Source organism: Thamnophis elegans, chromosome Z, assembly GCF_009769535.1.
Source record: "Thamnophis elegans isolate rThaEle1 chromosome Z, rThaEle1.pri, whole genome shotgun sequence".
NCBI lineage: Eukaryota > Metazoa > Chordata > Lepidosauria > Squamata > Colubridae > Thamnophis > Thamnophis elegans.
The window spans coordinates 25,454,583-25,478,673 of record NC_045558.1 but is presented as its reverse complement, the minus strand read 5'-3'; the positions used below and the strand labels follow the sequence as shown (position 1 = coordinate 25,478,673).

At 39.3% G+C, this 24,091-nt stretch overlaps 1 protein-coding gene across 5 annotated transcripts in view; it reads left to right on the top strand.

Annotated features, from left to right (window-relative positions):
* ADAM22 (ADAM metallopeptidase domain 22) overlaps nucleotides 1-24,091 on the top strand; it is a 169,483-nt gene that overhangs the window by 101,949 nt on the left and 43,443 nt on the right. For all 5 annotated transcript variants that reach the window (XM_032238212.1, XM_032238211.1, XM_032238210.1 and 2 more), the window contains exons 10-19: nucleotides 4,152-4,223; nucleotides 5,118-5,284; nucleotides 7,684-7,768; nucleotides 10,026-10,116; nucleotides 12,662-12,713; nucleotides 14,156-14,255; nucleotides 15,102-15,173; nucleotides 17,612-17,704; nucleotides 23,208-23,288; nucleotides 23,825-23,875. In XM_032238212.1, the coding sequence (XP_032094103.1) occupies nucleotides 4,152-4,223; nucleotides 5,118-5,284; nucleotides 7,684-7,768; nucleotides 10,026-10,116; nucleotides 12,662-12,713; nucleotides 14,156-14,255; nucleotides 15,102-15,173; nucleotides 17,612-17,704; nucleotides 23,208-23,288; nucleotides 23,825-23,875 (864 nt within the window). The remainder of the gene's footprint in view (nucleotides 1-4,151; nucleotides 4,224-5,117; nucleotides 5,285-7,683; nucleotides 7,769-10,025; nucleotides 10,117-12,661; nucleotides 12,714-14,155; nucleotides 14,256-15,101; nucleotides 15,174-17,611; nucleotides 17,705-23,207; nucleotides 23,289-23,824; nucleotides 23,876-24,091) is intronic.

Below are 24,091 nucleotides of genomic sequence, written 5' to 3'. Positions count from 1 at the left end.
GGTGATTAGAGAATTTTTTAGCGAATCGAACCTAATGCCAATATATTTATTTCAGGAGCAAGAATGACTTTAAGCAATATTGAGTCAGCAAATCTTTCTGTAGGCATTCTGTTAGAATTACGGGTGCTTGAACAAAGATACAGTATGTCATGGTATAGGCTGAAGTGGAATGGATCATGCCCTCTATCATGCCATGAATGTATAGGTTGGCTTTTTAAATCAAACTTTATATTTCTTTGCAAGGATTCCCTTTATGTTTGGCCTACATATGCATTATTATTTTTTCTTATACTATATACAAGCAAATCTAGAGATAAATCTTTTTACGTCAGAAGGTATTTCTCCCCCTCCTCCCGTTCCAGATTTTTTAAAATGGAATTTCCATTACAGTGGAATCGTAATTCCTCATTTAGGCTCTAAGTAAACAGGGGAGGGGATCTCATTTAAACCATTATATCAGGTGTCTCTTAGAAGAAGAAGAGGTTATTGATTGTTTTCTTGCTTCTTCAAGGAATAGGAAAGAAAGTAGCTGTATTTTATTGGGTGTCACATGAGACTCTTCGATTGCCCTTATGTTTATACAGCTATCCATACTTGCGATTGCCAAGCAGAGAAAGGTGTACGTATGTGTAAAAATGATTTTGGTCATTATTGCCAAAAGCTGAATTTAATTCCAATTCTTGTTCTGAATCTTCAGTTCAGCTATTTATAAAGTATTGAAATATACTGAAATAGGAATAAGCAGAACAGCCATTAATCAAAGTAGTGATCTTTGTGTAATCTCACTATAATCCTCAAAATATATGGAAAATGAAGTAACTAATAGTAGTATCTTATATATGTCTGTTTAATAATAAACTGGATCCTTGTGCTACTTGGAGAACCCTGAAGAGGTTGAGAGTTGGAGCTGCTAAGTGTAAAGCCAATGTTCTGAACTGGAGGTTCTTAGCACATAACAACACACTGTGTGAATATGGAGACACACAGAGTCCAATCCATCTGCTGGTATGTTGGGTAATATCAGAAACAGATACCAATAATGGCTTATTTTTGGTCAATAACAAAGTCAAAAAGCCGGCTTTATTCTGGCAATTTATAGTTTGATGTAGACAGGGAAGAGGAGGAGGAGGAGGAGGAGGAGGAGGAGGAGGAAGAAGAAGAGGAAGAGGAAGAAGAAGCAGAAGAAGAAGCAGAAGCAGAAGCAGAAGCAGCAGCAGCAGCAGCAGCAGAAACTGAATAGTGTTGACTTCTGCTTTATTCTTCTTCCCCGGTTTTCAATTTTTTGTCACCATTCTATTGAGTACCCATGCCTTAGTAGAATGGAAGACTCATTTCCCTTTAACAAATGCTTTCTTTTAAATTATTGTTGGGCTTAATTTAAGTTTGCCATATTTCCTTCTTGAGTCGTAATCAGGATCTTTTTAAGGGTAGGCAAGGGATTATAGCACAGATCCCATAGCTGGAAGAGGCTCTTCCAAAGTATAATATAGAGCCAATTTGATCTAATGATTAAGATCTAGTGATGTATATTGTGTGTTTATGTGGGTGTGTGTGTGATTGGTGAGCCATGGCTTATGACACTATGACATAAGTCTATGGCTTACACACTTGTGTTAGATTTTGGATCACAAGTACACAAGACTAGAGGATGCAATGTGTTTATATCAAAGGCCAATGACTCTAGTTAATGGTACTCTTTTGGATACCTAAGGTCTAATCCTCAAGGAAAATGAAATGCTATAAAAACAGCATTAACAATGCAAAATATTACAAAAGCCAAGTGTTTTATTATCCAATTGTATATTTCTTATGTTCTACCATATTTTATATTTTTGTTGCATTACAATATTATTCTCATGATCCTTTCACCTTTTCTTTCAGTAATTAATATTATGATATGGAATACATAGAAGATTATAATTATGATTGTATCATAGGTGCCTCATATAATTTAAATTTATAATTGTTTCCAGAAATGCAGATAAAGAATCTTCTGAGATTGGCATTTTACAAGTACAAATTTAGAGATAAGCTGAACAACTCTGTGTTGCTTTTGTTAGGACAAAATCTAATATAGAAGAGTAGTCATATCTAGAAAATGACATATGACATATATGTAGATTGTAAAAGGAGGACCAGTAAGCACATACAGCTCTCATCTGATCAGGTTGTTGGAATCAGCAATATTGAGGCCACTTTGTTTTGGTAAGGTATCAGATATAACACGCGCCCTGATGCTCCTTTTAATGTTGCAACTGGGTCTTTAAAAAAAAACAATTAATATGTATTTATATTTAAGAGCACACAAGAGGAGTTTCAATCAATCAATTTTATTTTGATGAACCACTAGCATGCTCCATACAAATAATTAACCAAATAGAAAAGACATGTGATTCAAACTTGCATCAGTTGTTACCTTGTTTTTATTGTGAAAACAGAATTTAGCTGCCATATGGATTATAATTTCATAGCTGAGAAAAAGAGGTTCACACAATGACTTGTTCTTTCTGTCTATTGATTAGCAGGTATAAGATACTCCAAATATATCGTTGCACATGCTAAACTATTTCTGTGTCCTTGAGTCCGCATGGGCAGGGATGGTCAGTTAAATGGGGTATTACCTATACTGCAGAAGTTCAGAAGGAAGGATGATTTGCCTGGCCTTCAAAAATGTTTTTTTAACTTGGAAAATGAAAAATGATTAAATACTTTTTCAGACCCCATGCAACTTTTATAGCCAAATTCAATCTGATAGTCCAACTTTTTAAACTTTAAGAGAACATTAGTCTCTTAATGGTGAACCTTTTTTGGCTCATGTGCCATAAGCAGGGGGAGCGCAGGGGGTTCATGCCCAGGTGTGCCGTAATGCCATAATGCAATGTGCGACCCCCAGCACACATGCGTGCATGACAGGCGCTCCCCCATTTTTCATGCTTTTTTCGCCCTCCGCAGGCTCCAGAGGCTTTATAGGAAGATGAAAACAGTCTCCCCCGCCCCCTGGAAGCCCTCTGGAGGCTTCAGGAGCCTTCCGGACGTTTCCCTGTAGCCTCCAGAGGATGAAAAACAACCCTATGAGCAAACCGGAAGTCACTAAAAACAGCCCTAGGAGCAAACCAGTTTGCTCATTGGGTCATTTTTTGTCCTCCTGAGCCTTCAGGGAAGCCTCCGAAAGGCCCCTGAAGCCTCTGGAGGGCTTAAACCGGCTCTACAAGCAAAGTCAATTCCTGAACTTCTGGTTTGCCATATGGCTGTTTTTTTGTGCCCCGGAGGCTTCAGGGAAACTCCTAAAGCCTCCGGAGGGCCTCAGGGGGTGGCGGGGAGCTGTTTTTGCCCTCCCCAGGTTCCTATAAAGCCTCTAGAGCCTGGGGAGGGTGAAAAATGACTAAAAAAAGACTGAAAACTGGCCAGTGCGCACATGCGTGCTGGCCAGCTGACAGGGCAACACCTCACGTGCCCTGGCAAATGCCTCCGCGTGCTACCTGTGGCACGCTTGCCATAGGTTCGCCATCCCGGGTCTAGCCTGTTCATAAACCAAACACATTAAATATGCTACTGATAGCACATATGATTCTACTTTTTAAAATGTACTGCAGCTTTCTATTGTGATAAATAATTATTAAGAAAAATTAAAGGCGAAAAATCTGTAGGAACAAAAGCAGTGCAGTTTTGATATCAGAATAAATTTAACTCTATACATTAGCATACTCATTACCAGCAATTTAAGCTTGATGTATGTCAGGTTGCATATATAAAAAGAGCTTGAATGCTTGCACATAGTCTTGTGGTTATGAAGTTGATCGTAATAAAGATATTGCATCTAATTTGGATTTTTTAAAGTGCTGTTGTTCTGTAGACATTTGCATTATCTTGTGGGCACCTCTCTCCTCCAATGTGTATAAAAGCTGACCCACAGTATACAGATATTAGATTACCAATTTATGTTGCCTGGAAGCTCACCAAACAACAAAGTCATTTGGTATTTTTAATTTTTATAGTGCTGTATTGATTTAAATATATATATATATTTATACTTGAATAAGTAGCCCGTAACCCACATATCTGAAGTAAAAGGTAATCTTTGGCTGAAGTCATTCCTGAAAGCACATGATGTTTCAGAAAGATGTTTGGAATTTGTCTGTTTTTTTTTTTAGCTGAAAAAACATCGATTATCAGTTGGTCACACAAACAGCTTTGCAAAATCAGTAGTGAATATGGCAGATTTAGTAAGTATAATTCTCAAAGTCTGCCTGCCTGCCTGCCTACCTGCCTGCCTGCCTACCTGCCTGCCCGCCCGCCCGCCCGCCCGCCCGCCCGCCCATCCATCCATCCATCCATCCATCCATCCATCCATCCATCCATCCATCCATCCATCCATCTATCTTCTATCTACCTATAACTATTTCTGTGTGTCTCTTTATCAGCCTCTCTGTGAGTGAGATAGAAACCACTATCTCACTCACTCTATGTCATAGAGTCAGTGTTTGTGTGTGTGTGTGTGTATCTGTGTGTCTGTGTATATATACAGTATACCTGTGTTAATAAAGGAATGCCAATTTAAAGTCAAAGGGGACAAAAGAAAATGTTAATTCATTATTCAGCAATTCTACTTCGCTTGATTCTTAGATAAATATGAATGAAAAACAGAAGCAGAATGGCAGGTGCTGTATTTTTTGGTTGTGTATGTGTTTCACCTGGCATTCTATTAAAGCTCTGGTCAATTCTGAAGCACTCCACCTTTCAAAAGAATGACGTTAAAACAGTTTAGCTTTTTCACAATGAATTTAATATATTAAACTATGGTTGTCTAAACTTTTGGGGTGCTTGGGCTGCACTAAGTGAAGAGGAATTGTTTTAGGCTGCATGTAAACTATATAATTAGTTAATGAATATAAATCACATAATAATATTAAAAGTTTACAATCTTGTGGGGCTGCATTACTAGCTGTCCAGGGTCATATGTAGTCTGCATGCTATGGATTGGACACATCTGTGTGTGACACATCTATATATGACTGTGATTAATGTAAGTATTGGATTTAGTCACTTTTTTGTATACTGCTTAACAAAACAATATTGACACTATTATTTTATGATCATTCATTTTCCTAATGTGCTAGATTTATAAAGAACAACTGAACACCAGAATAGTCTTGGTTGCCATGGAAACCTGGGGTACTGATAACAAGTTCACCATATCTGAAAATCCACTGGTAACTCTACGTGAATTTATGAAATATAGGAGAGATTTTATCAAAGAGAAAAGTGATGCAGTTCATCTTTTTTCGTACGTAATTTTGTATTGTTTGGTTATTATTGGAGATGAAGGAAACTATTGAAAGTGTAATTTGAGACATAGAAATGGTTGTATGGCTTAGTGTTATATAGTTCCTTTGTCATGATCATAAAGACATCAAGTGCCTTTATTTAAACATGCTTTACTTTTATATTGAACTATGAGTGTGGCTTAAGGAAAATAAAAATGAAGTTGACTATTCCCCCACTGTTGCCACTGTTAAGATGAAGTACACCTTGTTTAGATATAATGAGCATCTATATCTCATTGAAATATATATATATAGGTCTTTGGTTATTCAGGTTTTCTCTCAAGTAAAATTGGAGGTGTCTTGGCGACGTTTTGACAAAATCTCATTCATCATCTTCAGGCTTCGTGATTCCAGGAGCCGAGATTTCACATTGCTCCTGGAAGCACGAAGCCTGAAGATGACGAATGAAACTTCGTCGAAACGTCGCCAAGACACTTCTAATTTTACACGGGACAAAACCCGAATAACCAAAGACACACACACACACACACACGTATATGTATATGTATATGTATATGTATATGTATATGTATATGTATATGTATATGTATATGTATATGTATATGTATATGTATATGTATATGTATATGTATATGTAAATTTTCCCCTCTTGTCACGATACTGAAATGTCCAAAGGGGATTTGATGAACTATGGTTTCCTTATTGCTAAATTGGACATTTGAGTGAGGTGTGGCACAAAATTTCAAAAAGTGGATGACACAGTGGCAAAAATGGGTGATCAGAAAAAAAGCTAAAATTGATGCAATTTCAATTTCAGTTTAATTAATGTTAAATTTAATGAAGTTTATGTGTGTTTTTATTTCATGTACAGTACTTACTTAGAATGTTTAGAAGAGCTGTAAAGTTGTATTTCATTTTACTGATATTTTTGGTATTGAATGATATTTGTACACAAATGTATTGAGAAAGTTATTATAAGAGATTAAGAGAGCGGGAATTGAAACATTTCTTCTCACAAGTTCCAAACATTTGAATCCCATTTTTGTTTTAAGATGCTTAAAGTAAGCATCACCAACATTGTGTTGGCTGGAAAACCAAAGGCAAGTTGGATGGCACTGTTATCATTTACATTTTAGCATTTTCAATTTTTCTTATTTTTTGTGTGGGTAAATCCCCCCCCCCCAAACTCTATATTTTAAGGCTGGTGGTATAATTTGGTAATGTCATGGCGGAGCATGACAGGAAACTATGTTGCTCATGTTGACATTTCACTGAATGAATGTGTTTGGAATATCATGAAAAATGGAATCTGAGGAGCTCCACATCCCTCTCCCCTAGTTTAAACAGAATATTGTCTCCAGTGGTATATTGGTACCTTTACATTTGTCCTTAACTCCTGATGACTACATGGATATGTCTTCTTAGCAACATTATGGAACTGGTTTGCCATGTGTTTTTCAATTTTCCTGTCCACTCTAGAGCTCTGAAATAGTCTATTTTCCATCCAGTTATGCCACTATCTCATCTCAGATTGTACTAATTGTACTAATTTTCTAATTTTTTTTTCACACAAGTTTTAAGACATATAAGCATTCATATTGTAGTGTAGTTTGTCCAAGTTGTTTTATCATGCTTACCACAATCTTCACATAAAATAATACATAATGCAAAAGTGACATGGTGAAGTGAGAAACTTTCTGAAAATCAGCCCTCCCTATCATCTAGAGCCACCGAGATGTGTGGGGATTGCATTGCCCAGACATTAATGATTGAGGTTAACTCATCCTTCCATCCTTCCGAGGTTGATAAAATGAGGACCCAGATTGTTGGCTGACTCTGTAAACCACTTAGAGAGTAAATCACTAAGAAGCGGTACATCGGTCAAGTGTTATTGCTATTATTCTGGAATTCTGTCCCAGAATTTTGCAGTCCAATTAGATCCTCAAAAATTTTGGCCCAGGATAACATTGCTAGGACTACAAAATGCTTACTTTTTTACTTTCCAAATGATAATTGTGTTTTTCAATTGTTAGTTTTTAAATTAAAAGAAGATATAGTGCCCTCAAGGTAGCTTTGTTTTTTCATTTTCAAATATCTGGTTCATACAAGTTAAATTTGTGCAAATCATTCTAATGGAACTGTATTCTATACAGAAAACATTATTTTGGCACAGTCTATAAAAACATATTTCTTGCGTGCGCGCGCACACACACGCACACCCTGTTCAATGTTTAGGAATTTTTGAGTGGAGGAATATTAAATTGCTGAATCTTTTCTTGTTATAACTCTTTCTATCATGAATACCCCTACATTTTTTGGGGGGTTGAAAATGTATTGTGGTTCCCCAAATGCGATGGATTTTATTAACTGTATTGCTGTTTCTGTTTTGTTTTAAAAGGGGAAGCCAGTTTCTCAGTAGCCGTAGCGGGGCAGCCTTTATTGGTGGCATTTGTTCACTGCTGAAAGGTGGTGGTGTAAATGAAGTATGTCGGCATTATACTACAAACACAAAATGATAGTCCCATAATTGTCAAATTATTTCTACTGCTTTTATTCATACTTTGCATCAAGTTCCTGCTTTATGTTGTTTCCAGGGAAAAGCAACCATTGGCCAGGTCTTTCGTTTAAATGTTTGGGACTCCTTAAATAGGAAAAATCTCAACTGCTTATCTGTGATCTGAAAAATTTCATAGTATATGCATTTTAGGCTACAACATAATATTTTAAAATTTATTTTTGAAGGAAGGGAATGCTACTTCCATTTGCAGAAATGTGTATATTTTATTTACCCAACTGACTGAGGATGGAACGCTTAAACATTTTGCCTCTTAACATGAGCCTGGTTAGAATTTTATGTTATTTTTTTTTAGTTTGATTCAATTTATTTTATTTTACTGGATAGAGACAACTTTACCAATGGTTTTCGTTAAAGCTTCTTATTTCACCCCAAATAGTAGGTACTGTATAGGGAGCTTTAATTATCTGCCTAGTTTGGAATAGGACAACTTGTCGTAGCGAACATGCTGCGAGACAACTCATCATGGGACAATTCAACAAATACAGAAGTTAAATTAATTTTCATGGAACTATGCCCAATAGTAATAAAATAAAGAAAGTCAATCTAGAAATTCAAGAGTTACAATAATTTCAATGAAAACTAATAATAAAAGTAACTGAATGAAAAAAGAATACACTGTTGAAATGTCCCATGGCAGGTTGCCCTATGGCAAGTCAGCTGTGATGAGTTGCCCTGTGGCAAGTTGGCTGTAGTGAGTTGGTCACAGTGAGTTGGCTGTGGAGAGTTGGCTATAGCAAGATGTTCTAGCCCATTCTAGCTGGCTTTTTCATATATTTTTTTCCTTTTATTTTTAAATTGTAAGCTACACAAGAGTTCCTGAGAATTGAGACCCCTCACAATCAAATAAATATAATAAATAATCATTTAGAGATTTTAGAGAGAGATTTTAATAAGACTTATAGGCCGCCCTTCTCCCTGAGGGGACTCAGGGCGGCTTACAATCACAGGGAAGGGTGTGCAATAACAGGACAAACAATGAGTGACCAATAATAAAATAGTAAACCACAACATACATTCAACAATCAACATTCGGGCGGGTAAATTAAAAACCTATCCCCAGGCCTCCTGGGAGAGCCAGGTCTTGAGGGCTGTGCGGAAGGTCTGGATGGTGGTGAGGGTACGAATCTCAGCGGGGAGATCGTTCCACAGGGTCGGAGCTGCAACAGAAAAGGTTCTCCTCCGTGTAGTCGCCAGTCGGCATTGACTGGCGGATGGAATCCGGAGGAGGCCCAGCCTGTGTGATCTAATCGGTCGGAGGGAGGTAATCGGCAGAAGGCGGTCTCTCAAGTATCCAGATCCACTACCATGGAGTGCTTTAAAGGTGGTCATCAGTACCCTGAAGCGCACCCGGAGACCAACAGGTAGCCAGTGCAGCTCGCGGAGGATGGGTGTAATGTGGGCGAACCGTGGTGCGCCCACTATCACTCGCGCGGCCGCATTCTGGACTAACTGCAGTCGCCGGGTGCTCTTCAAGGGCAACCCCATGTAGAGCCCATTGCAGTATTCCAGCCTAGAGATCACAAGGGCTCGAGTGACTGTTGCGAGAGCCTCCCGGTTCAGGTAGGGCCGTAACTGGCGGACCAGGCGAACCTGGGCAAATGCCCCCCTGGTCACAGCCGACAACTGGTGGTCGAGAGTCAGCTGTGGATCCAGGAGGACTCCTAAGTTACGGACCCTATCTGAGGGGTATAAAATTTGACCCCCCAGCCTGAGTGTTGGAATGTCGGCCAAATTATTGGGAGGAAAGCACAACAGCCACTCGGTCTTGTCCGGGTTGAGTACCAGTTTGTTAGCGCTCATAACAAAGAGTGACTAAGAATTATGGTTAGGGGACTTATCTAGCAGTAGAGTTAACTCAATCACAGAGTAAAAACTTAATTGCCTAACTCAAATAGGTTATTGCAAGCATACAGGGCATTTAAAAGAAAGTTTATACAACATAATGAATATGTTTGGCTCTGAGCCAAACTTATGCTTAATATTTCATCTGTCTTTGTTTTTATTGTTTTAAACAGTGCTTTGCAAATTTTTGCTAGTTTATTTACTCATCTGCATTTCAAAGCATACTTTGGGGAATAAATGCCCTAGGATGGTTCAATATGTTTTGCTAATTTAAAATTTCTAAAATGGAAATGTTTTAAAGTCATTGTCTTGTTTTTCAGTTTGGAAAGCCAGATTTAATGGCTGTTACATTGGCACAGTCATTGGCACACAATCTTGGGATCTTCTCAGACAAAAGAAGGTTGCAAAGTGGTAAGAAATGTTGAGGTTTCAATACAGATTCTTTTTTCTGGTGAATAAATTCTCATACTTTTTATTCCAACAGAGCCATTGTTAGCTTTGGTAATTAAATATGACTTTTTAAAAAAAGATTGCTTGCAACGTCTGTAGGAATCCAGTTGAATTAACTGAAAAAGAACCTTAAAAATAGTCACAGAACTGAAATTCTGTCCAGCTTTTTTTTTTTTGAAATTCTGTCCAGCTTGTATCACAGTCTAAGATTTTTTAGCACTTTTTAATTCCAATTTGCCTTAATTGAAAATCTAAAAAGTGTATACATTTAAACATTAAATACAAATATAGCATTGCCTATATAAGATATAGGGACGTGGTGGCTCGATGGCTAAGATGCTGAGCTTGTCGATCAGAAAGGTTGACAGTTTGGTGGTTCAAATGCCCAGCGCCATGTAACAGAGTGAGCTTTCATTACTTTTCCCAGCTTCCTCCAACCTAGCAATTTGAAAGCATGGAAAATGCAAGTTTAAAAATAGGGACCACCTTTGGTGGGAAGGTAACAGCGTTCTGTGCGCCTTCAGCATTTAGACATGCTGGCCACATGACCTTGGAGATAGACAGCGCTGACTATTCGGCTTTGAAATGGAGATAAGCACCGCCTCCTAGTCGGGAACGACTAGCATATATTTGTGAGGGGAACCTTTACCTTATATAAGATGTTGAGAAAAAATTCCTGGAAAGTTATGAGATCATATATGGCTTAAGTCACAGCAATGTTAGTTTTCAAATTGACCCCATGTCAATTATTTATACTGGTTTTGCAAAAACAAAAAGAGTTTGAGAATAATTTCTCTGCCTTGAAAAATCTGAAAGGAATCTTTCAGATTCCTTCAACTTCTTAAAAGACTAAAGGGATGTTGACATCCTAATTAATTTATCAGATTACAACAAAAATAACAATAATCTATTTTGTATTGTGGCCTGCCAGCTGCCAGCAGATTCAAAAAAGGAGGAGGTTGGGGAGGAACATGGACCAGTCCTGGAGTCTGGAGAAGACTCTGATGAGGGCTCTGTGTCAGAGACAGAGAGCCACATACTAGAGCCGAATGCCAGTTACCAGCTGCCTTCAGAGTCAGACATCAGTGAGACAGATGAATAGCTGGAACCTATTCCCAGTGTGCACATGCGCAGAGTTGTCAGACAAAGAAAACAGCTAAAGAACAGGGGTCAACTTGGGAGTAAGGCCACAGGTGGATGATGAATGGCCCTACCAGAGGAAATAAAAGAGGAGCGAATGGGGAGTGCAGTTGCAGGAGACAATTAATTCGCTTAATTAGTTTGTGACTTTCCGACACTCTTTGCCAAGTTTTGGAGATATAGGCCAGTCAACTTTCCAAGCCAGATAAGGTCTGTGAATGCAAATCCTCCCTTGAAAGACTTTGCTGGTTGTGAAAGAGCAGAATTCACAGTAAATTAATAAAAGGGGGGTTTTCTCGGGACAAAGAATTGCTTCATGCTCTTGGGAAGCCTAGGTCAGAACATTTTGAGGGAAAACACTTTATCCTTTGTATACTGATTGTATAAGACATGAGATGTAGCTATTGTGATACACTTATATTGCATTATGATATACTGAATACATGTATTTATTTTTTTGGAACAAACATTTGAAATAAACCATGTATAATGGTAAATGTTGTATTCTAGGTAGTTCTTGATTTGACCATAAATGTCTTCAAAATTTGCTTTGCTAAGTGAGACATTTATTAAGTAAATTTTGTTCCATGTTACAACCATTCCTGCCATAGTTGTTCAGTGAATTACTGCAGTTGTTGTTAGTAATATAGTTGTTAAGTAAACCTGGCTTTCCTGTTGACTTTGCTTGTCAGAAGGTCACAAAAGATGATCAAATGACCCAAGGACACTGCAACCCATTATAAATATGAGTCATTCGTCAAGCGGCTGAATTTTGGTCATGTGACCCTGGGGATACTACAACAGTCATAAATGTGAAAAACTGTCATAAATCACTTTTTTCTGTGCCCTTGTAACTTTGAACAGTCAGTAAATGAATGTTGTAAGTTGAGGACTATCTATGTAACAAACTGTAAAAAACAGAACACAAAACAAAACAAGAGGATATCCATTCAGTTTATACAAAAATACACACACATCAAGCAAGGGTTTCATCCGTTTTAGCCCAAAGGTTGGGACAATAACCAGGCTTTTGTCCCTTACTTCCAGAATACCAACAGGGTGGGACCCCCAAGATTTTAGGGGAGCTCATTTCCAGAGGGCAGATGCTGTGACAAGGAATGCAAGCTTTCAAGTTCATCTTTCAAAAGATGGCACTTTATGACAAAATAGGGAGTTGCGCCAAATTTAAATAGTAAGAAATTTATGATAACACACTGCTTCATTTTCTATTAAAACAGAGAGGTATACAATTACCTGCTGCAAGATTGCATGATGTTTTTTATTTAATTATAGTTCCTTATTTAATATAACATGTGATTGCTCACTTTTATATTGTAATGTGAATTGCCTATTTTATTTATTTTAGGTGAATGTAAATGTGAGGATACATGGTCCGGATGTATAATGGGAGACACAGGGTGAGAGGTTTTCTTTCAGACATTTCTATGCAATAGAAATGTAAATTTGCAGATAGTTAATAGATGAAAACCTGTGGCTGCTTAAAGCTGTTAACAGAAAAATGATATACATATGACTCAATTGACACTGATGTATCAATTAGTCAATTAATGCATGGTTAATTAGCTTTGAGAGTCAGTTTTGTGTAGTGGTTAAACCATCAGTCTAGAACATGGGAGACAATGAATTCTAGTTCTACCTTAGGGACTAAGCCCATTGGGTGATTTTGACCCAGTCAATTTCTTCAAAGAAAAAGAAGAAATCAGAGAAAACAATTTCCATTTTCATAACAATGTTGCTGTGAAAACTGTGTGGACTCTCCAGAAGTCAAGGGAGATTTGAAAACAACAAATATAAATATTTTACATTTACAGTTTTAGAGTCATATTTGTACAGATGATTATGAATTCCAGGGATTAATTATTTGTTACATTCAGAAAAGAACATATTAATCTATATTATTCTAGATATAATTCCTGACATCTCCAGTCCTAAGAATATGTATAGTAATTCCTCATCATCTGGAGAGAGATATGTTGACTACTCTTCCCTAGAGATTTGCCCCTTGGTTCCTGATAGACAATTTGAAAAGAATTTAGACAAATTTATGGTGCATAGGCTGCTTAACAGATATTAATTACAATTAAGTGGTGAAACCTCCAGATTCAGGGCTACTCCAGAAGCAGTATAGATCTGAATCTGGAAGACATATGAAGCTCTCTGGATTAAAAATCTCTCTGGCTGGTGAATAATATGATGTATTCTCAGAAGATAATATACTACCTTGACTACTGGTCCCAGCATATGAAAAGATACCCTTTCTACAAAGTCTTTGACTTATAAAGGACATGTCACGATTGTTGTCAGATACTGAGGAGTCTAGCCTAGAAACAAGTATTCCCCAAAACGTTCTCAATGTTGTCAGTATTCATAGTTCTCCCAGAGAAAAATACAATGCAAGTTTAGGCTGCAATTCTATATCAAGAAAATAACATATGGTCAAGGATATTTGACTGGACACTTGCATTCATAACACTTGTTTCATATATCTTAGTGGCAGGTGAAAGCCTATATTGTATTTGCTCTATAACTTTGAATATTTTTGTAAAAGTTTGGAGAATTGTGCATTAATAAAGCCCAAGTTGAAGATTGCAACTGCATTCTGCATCAACTTAAACATGTTTTTAAATGTATTATGTAATTTGCAGGTATGAATGTAGAGAAAAGGAGAGCTCAATTAAAATGATCTAGCCTACTGTTCCAGAAAATTCAGAGTTATGGATAGTTTTCCTATTTTTTTTTTATATTTGGTCATGAAATAACTTAGTGGCCCAGCTGCAGAATGAAATTTCTTTTTAATTTTGTAGAAATGAACTGACTTTTTTTTATTTTTGGATCACAGTTATTATCTTCCAACTAAATTCTCCAAATGTGATATTGAGGAATACCATGAATTTTTAAATAATGGTGGTGGAGCCTGCCTTTACAACAAGCCTTCAAAGGTAAAAACAAAAATATTTTTGTTTGCAAATTTTTCTTTCAGTTCTTAATTTAACAGTCTCATGATAGTTGTGTTGAAATGCTTAACTGAAGTGTTTGATAGTAAACATATGGAAATTATAATAATGCTTATTATGGTTGGTTTCACAGTCAGCCAGATTATTATTATTAGTGATTTTCCTAAGCATTTTAGAAATCAAGATGCCCAAATTATTTTGATCAAGAATGGCATTTTATCTCTAAATGATGTAGCTATCCAAAAATAGTAATTGGTCACAGAAAAAAACCTTTAATTTCAATCAGTTCTCCTACTAAGAATCCACAGCTAATATGTGAGGACTAATATTTAAAAATTCAGAAGCAAATACACTAAAACCAGACTAACAAAGTAAAATCTTCAACTCAGAAATAGGAGGTTTTTATACCATATGTACATATAAAAATAAAGCTTCACTATAAATATGGACCTGGATATTATACTTGGCAATTACTGATATTCTTTCTTAATTTTTATTCTAATTGTTGCAATAATTTTTGAATATCATAGACTTCCATCCTTGAAACACTACATACTAAGCCTGATTTTTTTTTTTTTAAAAAAAAAACATTTTTGTGTTACTATAGCAGGGTGCAATGGCTTATTTTGGTCCTGAAAAATTTTTCCTCATTAAATGAAAATGTGAAAATCAAGACTTGTATACAGGGAGGTGTATAGCACCCATTTCTATAATTATATCTACAGTACATCTTTTCTGCCATTGAAATAATGATCCTCTACCATCTGTCATCATGCATGGCTTGATACTAATAGGTTACATTTTTAATGCTTTCTTATTTTTGTATTGTAGCTCCTGGATCCCCCAGAATGTGGTAATGGTTTTGTTGAAACTGGGGAAGAATGTGATTGTGGCGCTCAATCGGTAAATTTAACATTACATAGCTAATTAGAGGCAGCTCTTCCATTCTAGTTAAGAGGCTCTTTCTAATGGTTTTAGATAAGTTCTTCAATATTGAATAGTTTGTGAAAAATGAGTTCTTTGCACTCTAATGGTAGAGAGGAAAATTTGAAGAGTTGCAATTTGCAAGCAATTATTCTTCAAAAACCAAAATGAGGATTTTCTTCACAGCTTTGTGACAGTGAATGAAACATAGACTCATCATTATGATCCAGAAGCAAAGTATCAGCCGTGAAATAAATATTATCACAAAACTTCATCATCAAAACACAGGATTCAACAGGAAAACCTATGGTTGTCATTTTTTTGAGGTGCAAATGCATTCAGATGGCCTTCATTGTTGTCTAGTACTATAATCAACTAAGAGTGCTGCATTTTAACACTCAAAGTCTTTGAGGCAAATTTTAAACAAGAGTTCAGAAGTGCAACAAGAAAATTTTGCTGCAGTATGACAATATAAGATCCAATACCTCATGAATTATCCAAGAAGCAATTGCAAAACTGGAGCTCAGTGTTTTACTCCATGTATTATACAGTTTTGGTGCCAAAACTGGGTATTTATTTCACTGAAACAGATGAAAAATTGAAAAATTAGAAAGAATGATCCTGGCTAAAGAGACAGCCCAGAGACATTTTGTGACAGCTTTAGGAAGCGTGTCCGTCATTTGCAGAAGTGTGAAAGAAATGTAACAGTGTGAAGTGTAACAAATCTGCTATGTGGAGAAAAAAACACAGGTAATTAAAAACTCACTTAAAGCATTATTTTTCTATTTTCCTACAATAGTCCTAATTCAAGTTATTGAGGTGAGGGTATTACTTTTTATTCAGTCATACTACACAAATTACAATTGAATTAATGCCATCTTTAACTCCAATGTGCTCCTTCTTTGCTTCTTCCTCAAAAAAGGGAAAAAATGATCTAGGAAACTACAGACCAATCAGCCTGACATCAGTACTTGGGAATATTCTGAACAGATAATTAAGCAACACATTTGTGAACACCTAAACAGTGTTTCTCAACCTTGGCAACTTGAAGATGTCTGGACTTCAACTCCCAGAATTCCCCAGCCAGCGAATGGGAGTTGAAGTCCGGACATCTTCAAGTTGCCAAGGTTGAGAAACACTGACCTAAAAGCAAGCAAAGTTATAACCAGAGGCCAACATGGATTTGTTAAAAACCAAATGTACTAAACAAATCTTATTTCATTCTTTAACAAAGTGACTAAAGGATCAGTAAAACACTGTGGACATAGTATACTTGGATTTCAGTAAGGCATTTGACAAGGTAGACCACAACCTATTTTTTTGTAAGTTAGAAAAATGTGGAATAGAGAGCATCACCAGATAGAACTGGCTGACAAACGACACTCAACATGTAGTCCTTAAGGTTGTCTGAGGTCCAGTACCCATTCACATCTACATAAATGATTTAGGGATAGAAGAGGAACTTGTAATTTGCAGATGACACCCAACTGGCAGGAATAGCCAAAACTCCAGAAGACAGGCTTGAGATATAGAAGGATCTTGACAAACTTGAACATTGAGCTCTATCTAACAAAATGAAATTCAGTGGTGAGAAAAGTAATGTTTTACATTTAGGCATGAAAAACCAAATGGCAGGTATATAATATGTGAAACCTGACTCAATAGTAGTAACTGTGAGAGGATCGAGGAATCCCAGTGGACAACCACTTAATTATTAGCTAGTAGTGTGCTGAAGTCACCAAAACAAGGAAGAAAAGAAAATTCAGTCATAGGCTGCATTAACAGATGGATAGAATCAAGATCATGTGAAGTGCTAATACCACAACCTACTCTTCAAAGCACCTGAAAGCAGGACAAAAAGCAATGGATGAAAACTTGTGTCAAGAAAAGACACAACCTAGAACAAAGGAGAAACTTCTTGACAATGAAAATAAGTGGAACAGCTTATCTCCTGAAGTTGTGGGTGCTACATCACAAGAGGTTTTTAAGAAGAGATTGGACAGACATTTGTCCAAAATGGTGTAGAATCTCTTGCTTAGGTGGGGTGTTGGACTAGAGGACATCTTGGGTCTCTTCCATCTCTATTATTCTGTTCTGTTATTCTTTTCTGCGATCATGTATATCCATCCCGTCAAGCCTAAAGAAATCTGGAATAGTATAGGTTCTCCTGAAATGAGCAGGCAGTTGGACTAGAGGACATCCTAAGTCCCTTCCAAGCCTATTATTATAAGTTCTTTTCTGGCGTTCTCCCTCATGCTATCAAAATACTGTTGTTTTTTTTGTAATCTGAAGTGTGCATTATGCCCAGAGTAGGGAGGCAAGTGAAATTTTGAGTAGCAAGCATCTCCACACTTTTCTGGCCAAGCTGCAGCATGTTTCGGTCAAACTGCTGTTTCACCATTGGTTCCATTCCCTAGGAATGTCATGCTGAAGGTGAAGATTGCTGCAGTTCCTGCACTCTAACTGCTAACTCTCAATGCAGTAATGGACTTTGTTGTAGAAAATGTCAGGTACGTATTGAAATGACTTGGGGGGGGGGAAGTAACCCACCTTTATTATGATTATGAGATTATTTATTTAGCATATGGCATATCATAGGTGGACTAGTAATATATACTGACATTTCATCTAGATCAGTGATGGCTAATCTTTTTGTTGTCGTGTGCTGAAAGCGCGTGCCCCCTGCACCCATAACACAATGGGTGCATGACACCCCCGTGTGCCACCCTGCGCATATGCATGTGCCCCCCCTTTGGTCCCCCTCCTCTCCTGTGCATGCACACGTGACCCCCCCATCCGATTTTGGGCCTACTAGGCCTCCCTACAACCTCCTTGGACCAAAAATGGACCATGGGGGGGCTCTGTCCCTGCACTCCCCTTGTCCCTATGCATGCACGTGGGTCCCCCACCCCCATGCATGCATGTGCGTCTCCCGCCTGCACCCTGCCCCTCGTGAATGTGTGGCAGAGAATGTGTTGGAGCAGCTGCTACTGCCACTGCTGTCCTCATCACCGCCATTACTGGCCGCTTCACCACCTCGCAATTCATCATCTGCTGCGTTTTTGACATCTGGTTGCTACTCTTACATATTATCCTTAACACTGACCATTATTATGAAAGACATAAGATTCCCGCTACCCCCCCTGAACACTGTTGGCTGCCCCCCCCGGACATGTCATCTTCTTGTTCCATCTCCCCGTGATATCATCCCGTCTGGTTGATGCCACACTCTCCTCTATGTTATACTGCAAGAGAACTTTATTCCCTTCGGGAACTCCCCCTTTCCCGGGGATGGCCTTCTTGACTATCAAGATGCTTCCTTAATGACGGATCTTGGGATCCCGAGAGGTGGCATGCGAAGAAGAGACTTCTTAGGTTTTTTTTTACAGGGGTGTTTAAATCAAATTTTAAGGAGGGGAGCGGGGGGGTTGATTTGGATGGCTCAGACAGGCTTGGTGGGGAGTCTGCCAGGGCACAGCCCAGAGTTAACTAAGGGACGCGGGTTGGGAGTGCTGGGAAGGGTTGGGATTCCGGGGGACACATTAAGCCATTCCATTGGGGGGTTTACCATATCTACTGTTTGTGGGAGAGGCAGATATGGTGGGGGCTGAGGGCCAAATTATGTTTGGGGGACGCGGGTTCACTGTTTAAGAGCAATCACACATTCCGACCCTCATCACCCTTTTCACACCCCTGGGTGCTTGGGATTACAGGACCTTGGTCTCCGGCTGGTGTCGCTTAATGCCAGGCCCGTGATACAAAATGCTCCCCTCATTTACGACCTCATACAAGAGAGTAGACCGGACCTGGCGTGCATTACGGAGACCTGGTTGGGCCATGAGGGGGGTGTTCCCCTTAGTGAGTTATGCCCACCAGGCTTCCGGGCATTTCACCAGCCAAGAGTCCAGGGCAGGGGCGTGGGGGCGTGGCGGTGGTTATTAGGGAACATCTCGGACCTCAGGAGGTCACTGTGCCTCAGATAGCCGGTGTGAGTCCCTTTTTGTGAAATGGGACCTTGGAGTTCAGGTGGGCCTTTTTGTTACGTACCTGTCTCCCTGCTACGTTTCATCTGCCCTGCCGGAGCTGCTGGATGTGTTAGCTGGATTGGCGGTTGATTTCCCCAGGCTTATGATCCTGGGGGATTTCAATCTGCCTTCCATTGGCGAGACATCCGAGTCAGCTCGTGAGTTCATGGCTTCCATGACGACTATGGATCTAACTCAGTTAATTCAAGACTCCACCCATAATGACACACGCTCAACCTGATTTTTGTCTCTGGGCAGTGGATGAATGATCTAGATTTAGGGGATATTTCTATCCAAACCTTGTCATGGTTGGATCATTTCCTCATCAGGCTTAACTTCCATACTGCTACCCCTCACCGCAGGGAGATGGAACCGACTAGATGGTTTTGTCCCAGGTGCCTGATGGACCCTGAAAGATTCCTGATGGAGCTTGGGACTTTCCCTGAATCCCTTGCTCACAACTTGACCGAAGCCCTAGTGGAAGCCTGGGATAGGGTGGCCACTGAGGCTTTGGATCGTGTTGTGCCTTTGCGGCCTCTGACCCGATGTCAATCCTGAGTACCTTCCTGGTTTACTGTGGAGCCCCGGGAGATGAAATGCCAGAAAAGACACCTAGAGAGTGGTTGGAGGGCCAGCCGGTCTGAATCTGATCGAACACTAGTAAGAATTCATATTAAATCCTACTTAGTGGCAATAAAAGCGGCAAAACAGCAACATTTTTTCGCTCTAATTCCGTCTGTAGATAACTGCCCAGCCACCCTGTTTAGAGTGACCCGCTCCTTACTTAACCAAGGAACTGGGAAAGACCCCTTGCAGGGTAGTGCTGAAGAATTTGTTCAGTATCTGCAGGATAAAATCACTCAGATCCGGACAGGCTTGGACTCTGACTGGGTAGATTCGGGCGAGTTGATGGGGATGAATCTTGTAGAGAACATCTGGGATGAGTTTGATCCTGTGACCCCCGAGGGCATGGACAGGATTATGGGGAGACTCAGTGCTGCCACTTGTGTGCTGGACCCATGTCCCTCTTGGTTAGTCTCGGCTTCCCGGGAGGTGACACGAGGCTGGCTCTAGGCGATTACCAATGCTTCGTTGAGAGAGGGGTTCTTTCCCACCGCCTTGAAGGAGGTGGTGGTGAGGCCCCTCCTTAAGAAGCCTTCCCTGGACCCAGCTTCTTTAGCCAACTATCGTCCGGTCTCCAACAAACGAAGGTTGTTGAGAGTGCAGTAGCACGTCAGCTTCCCCAGTACCTGGATGAGGCTGTCTACCTGGATCCGTTTCAGTCGGGTTTCAGGCCCGGATACAGCACAGAGACAGCATTGGTCGCGTTGGTCGATGATCCCTCCAGGACAGGGGCTGCTCCTCTGTCCTGGTTCTATTAGACCTCGGCGGCTTTCGATACCATCAACCATGGTATCCTACTGTGATGATTCGGGGGTTGGGAGTGGGGGGCACCGTTTTTCAGTGGTTCTCCTCCTACCTGTCGGATCGGTCACAGTTTGTGTTGACTGGAGGGCAGGGATAGACCCCAAGGCATGTCACTTGTGGGGTGCCCCAGGTGTTGGTTCTCTCACCCCTCCTGTTCAACATATATATGAAACCACTGGGTGAGATCATCCATGGTTTTGGGGTACGGTATCATCAATATGCTGATTATACCCAACTTTTCATCTCTACCCCAAACCACCAAAATGATGCCCTCAACGTGATGCCCCAATGCCTGGAGGCTATGTGGATCTGGATGGGGAGGAACAGGCTCAAGCTCAATCCCTCCAAGACTGAGTGGCTGTGGTTTCCGTCATCCTGATTTGTGCATCTTGTTCCATCTTTGATGATAGGGGAAGAAATTTTAGCCCCCTCAGAGAGGGCCCGCAATCTGGGCGTCCTCCTGGATATGCAGCTTAGTTTAGAAGAACACCTGATGGCCGTGACCAGGGGGGGGCTTTTTCCACGTTCGTCTGGGACATCAGTTGCGCCCTTTCCTGAATCAGGATGCTCTGTGCACAGTCACTCATGCCCTCGTCATTTCTCGCCTGGACTACTGTAACACTCTCTACATGGGGCTGCCCTTGAAGAGCACCCAGAGGCTTCAACTGGTCCAGAATGCGGCTGTGTGAGTTATCGTGGGGGCAACTAGGTGCTCCCCTGTTACACCCCTTTTAGGTGGCCTGCACTGATTGCCAGTTGTCTTCCGGGTGCGATTCAAGGTACTAATTATGACCTTTAAAGCGCTCCATGGCTTAGGCCCAGGATAACTGCGAGATCTCCTACTGCCACCAGGTGCGATTCAAGGTACTAATTATGACCTTTAAAGCGCTCCATAGCTTAGGCCCAGGATAACTGCGAGATCTCCTACTGCCACCGGTAGCCTCCCACCATCCAGTGCGATCCCACAGAGTTAGCCTCCTCAGGGTGCCATCGGCCAGACAGTGTCGGCTAGAGACCCCCAGGGGAAGAGCCTTCTCTGTGGGAGCGCCTTCCCTCTGGAATGAGCTGCCCCTAGAGCTTCGTATAATCCCCGACCTCCGGTCCTTCCGATGTGCCCTAAAAAGCTGGCTTTTCCATCAAGCCAGCCTGGCCTGAACAAAACAAAATAAATTATTTATTATTGTTAATTTTAATCGAATTTGTTTTAAAAAAATGTTACTGCTAATCTTAATTGGGTTTGTTTTGGATATTCTATTTCATTTTTAAAATTTTTTTGTAATATGTGTTTCTTTTAACGTTGTACGCCGCCCTGAGTCCTTGGGAGAAGAGCGGCATATAAATCCAATAAACCAAACCAAACCAAACCCAAAAATTAGCTGGCTGGCAGGAGGTGTGCAGACATGCATGGTGGAGCTGAGCTGGGGTGACAGCTCACGTGCCTGCAGAGAGGGCTCTGCCTGCCACCTGTGGCACATGTGCCACAGGTTTGCCATCATGGATCCAGATTAATTAAATACAATAAAATATAAATGTTGAAAAGATTTATATTCAAATACCAACGTCTAGGCCATCTAACCATTGAAGCGCAACATTGTTTATATGAAAGAAAAAATCAGATACTGAACTGTTATATGCCCTCAGCTTAGCTGGTCATGATGTGATCTACAGTTTGACATGGAACCTCACAGTTGCACTATGCCCTATTCACACAGAGAGTCCTTGTAGAGACCCCATGTGAGGTAGGAATCCTATTCAGGATTGTACATTGGCATTTTTGGGGGTGAGGTCATTTATATATCTTCCTTTGTCTGGGTGTACAGAAATCCATTTTGGCTTTCCATTGGGAATCAATGTTAAAAGTTGTTGGGCAGGTGCTGTTCAAGTGCCAGTGAGGGCTTCCTGGATTTGAATCTTCCAGTTGTGGTATGAAACTAGTTGCCTCCTCATGGTGCACCTGGTTAGCATCACAGTATTAACTAAACAACTGCAACTGCTGACTTTCCTGGCTCTCAAAATACATGGCAACAAAAACGAAAAAGTGAGATAATGAAATGATTTAAAAAGAGTCTCATTCAGTACAATGCCAAAATATATAAACTCTGTCATACAAAATATCAAAGGGTACTCAAGGATTTTTTTTACTTCTATGCATGTTGCAGTCTAATATCTTAATCACTACACTATAAAGTGGAGTACACTGGCTGTTTTTATGATTCTGGTGAAATATGTTTCTTTATGATTATACAATTTAATTACACAAGAACTGAACTCTGGAACCATGAAGATATTCCAAGCATATGATTGTTGATACAAAAAACAATGTCAGCATTGTGTGCTGATCTTGTTGTTACAGATTATCAACCAATAAATTGATTTTTTTTAAAAGACTGAAAATCTTAAACTGAACATTTGAGAATCGTATCTTTAATTATGGGAGTGGTATTGAGAATCTCCAGTAAACTAGAAGTAAAAACATTACTTATGATATATATATATATATATTCAAACAATTGTAAATATATATGTTAAATGCCTCCAAATGTTACTTTTTATATTTCAGTTTGAACTTAAAGGTGTGGTGTGCAGAGAAGCTGTAAATGATTGTGACATTCCAGAGACATGCAAAGGGGACTCTAGTCAGGTAAAGCTCATTAAAAAAATGGAAAACATAATTTTTGGAGACTTTTTACAGGTAGTCCTCAACCTACAACATCAATTGAGCTCAAAGTTTCTGTTGTCAAGTAAGACATTTGTTAAGTGAATTTTGCCCCATTTTATGATCTTTCTTAACCTTGGTTGTTAAGTGAATTGATGCAGTTGTTAAGTTAGTAACATGGTTGTTAAATGAATCTGGCTTTCCCATTGACTTTACTTGTGAGAAGGTTGCAAAAATTGATCACATGAACCTGGGACACTGCAACACCATAAAATCAGTTGCCAAATGTCTGAATTTTGATAATATGTCAATGGAGATGCTGCAATATTTGTAAATGTGAAAAATAGTCATGTTACATTTTCCTCAGTGTCATTGTAACTTTTTTACAATAATAAATGATTGTAAATTGGGGACTACTTATATTTAATGAAAAGCAAGATTTGGAAAACTTTTAAAAATTAATTTTAGATATTACAGTTATCACAGGGTTGATTATTTAATTCATTCTGCTTTATCTTTAGTGCTCTCCAAATCTCTACAAAATAGATGGGTATTCATGTGATAATGAACAGGTATGTACAATGTGTTCGATTTTTATTATCAGAATATAAGGCAGATTGTATCCTAAGACCAAGCTGAGATTCTGAAAGATTGTTGCATTCATGGTTTCCACCAAAGAGTCCTATCTGTAATTGATTTGGTACAATGGGAGCCTTCAATACTAGACTGATACTTTCTTCTTACAATGAAAAGAATAAACATGTGACTTGAGTTTAAATATTGGGTCA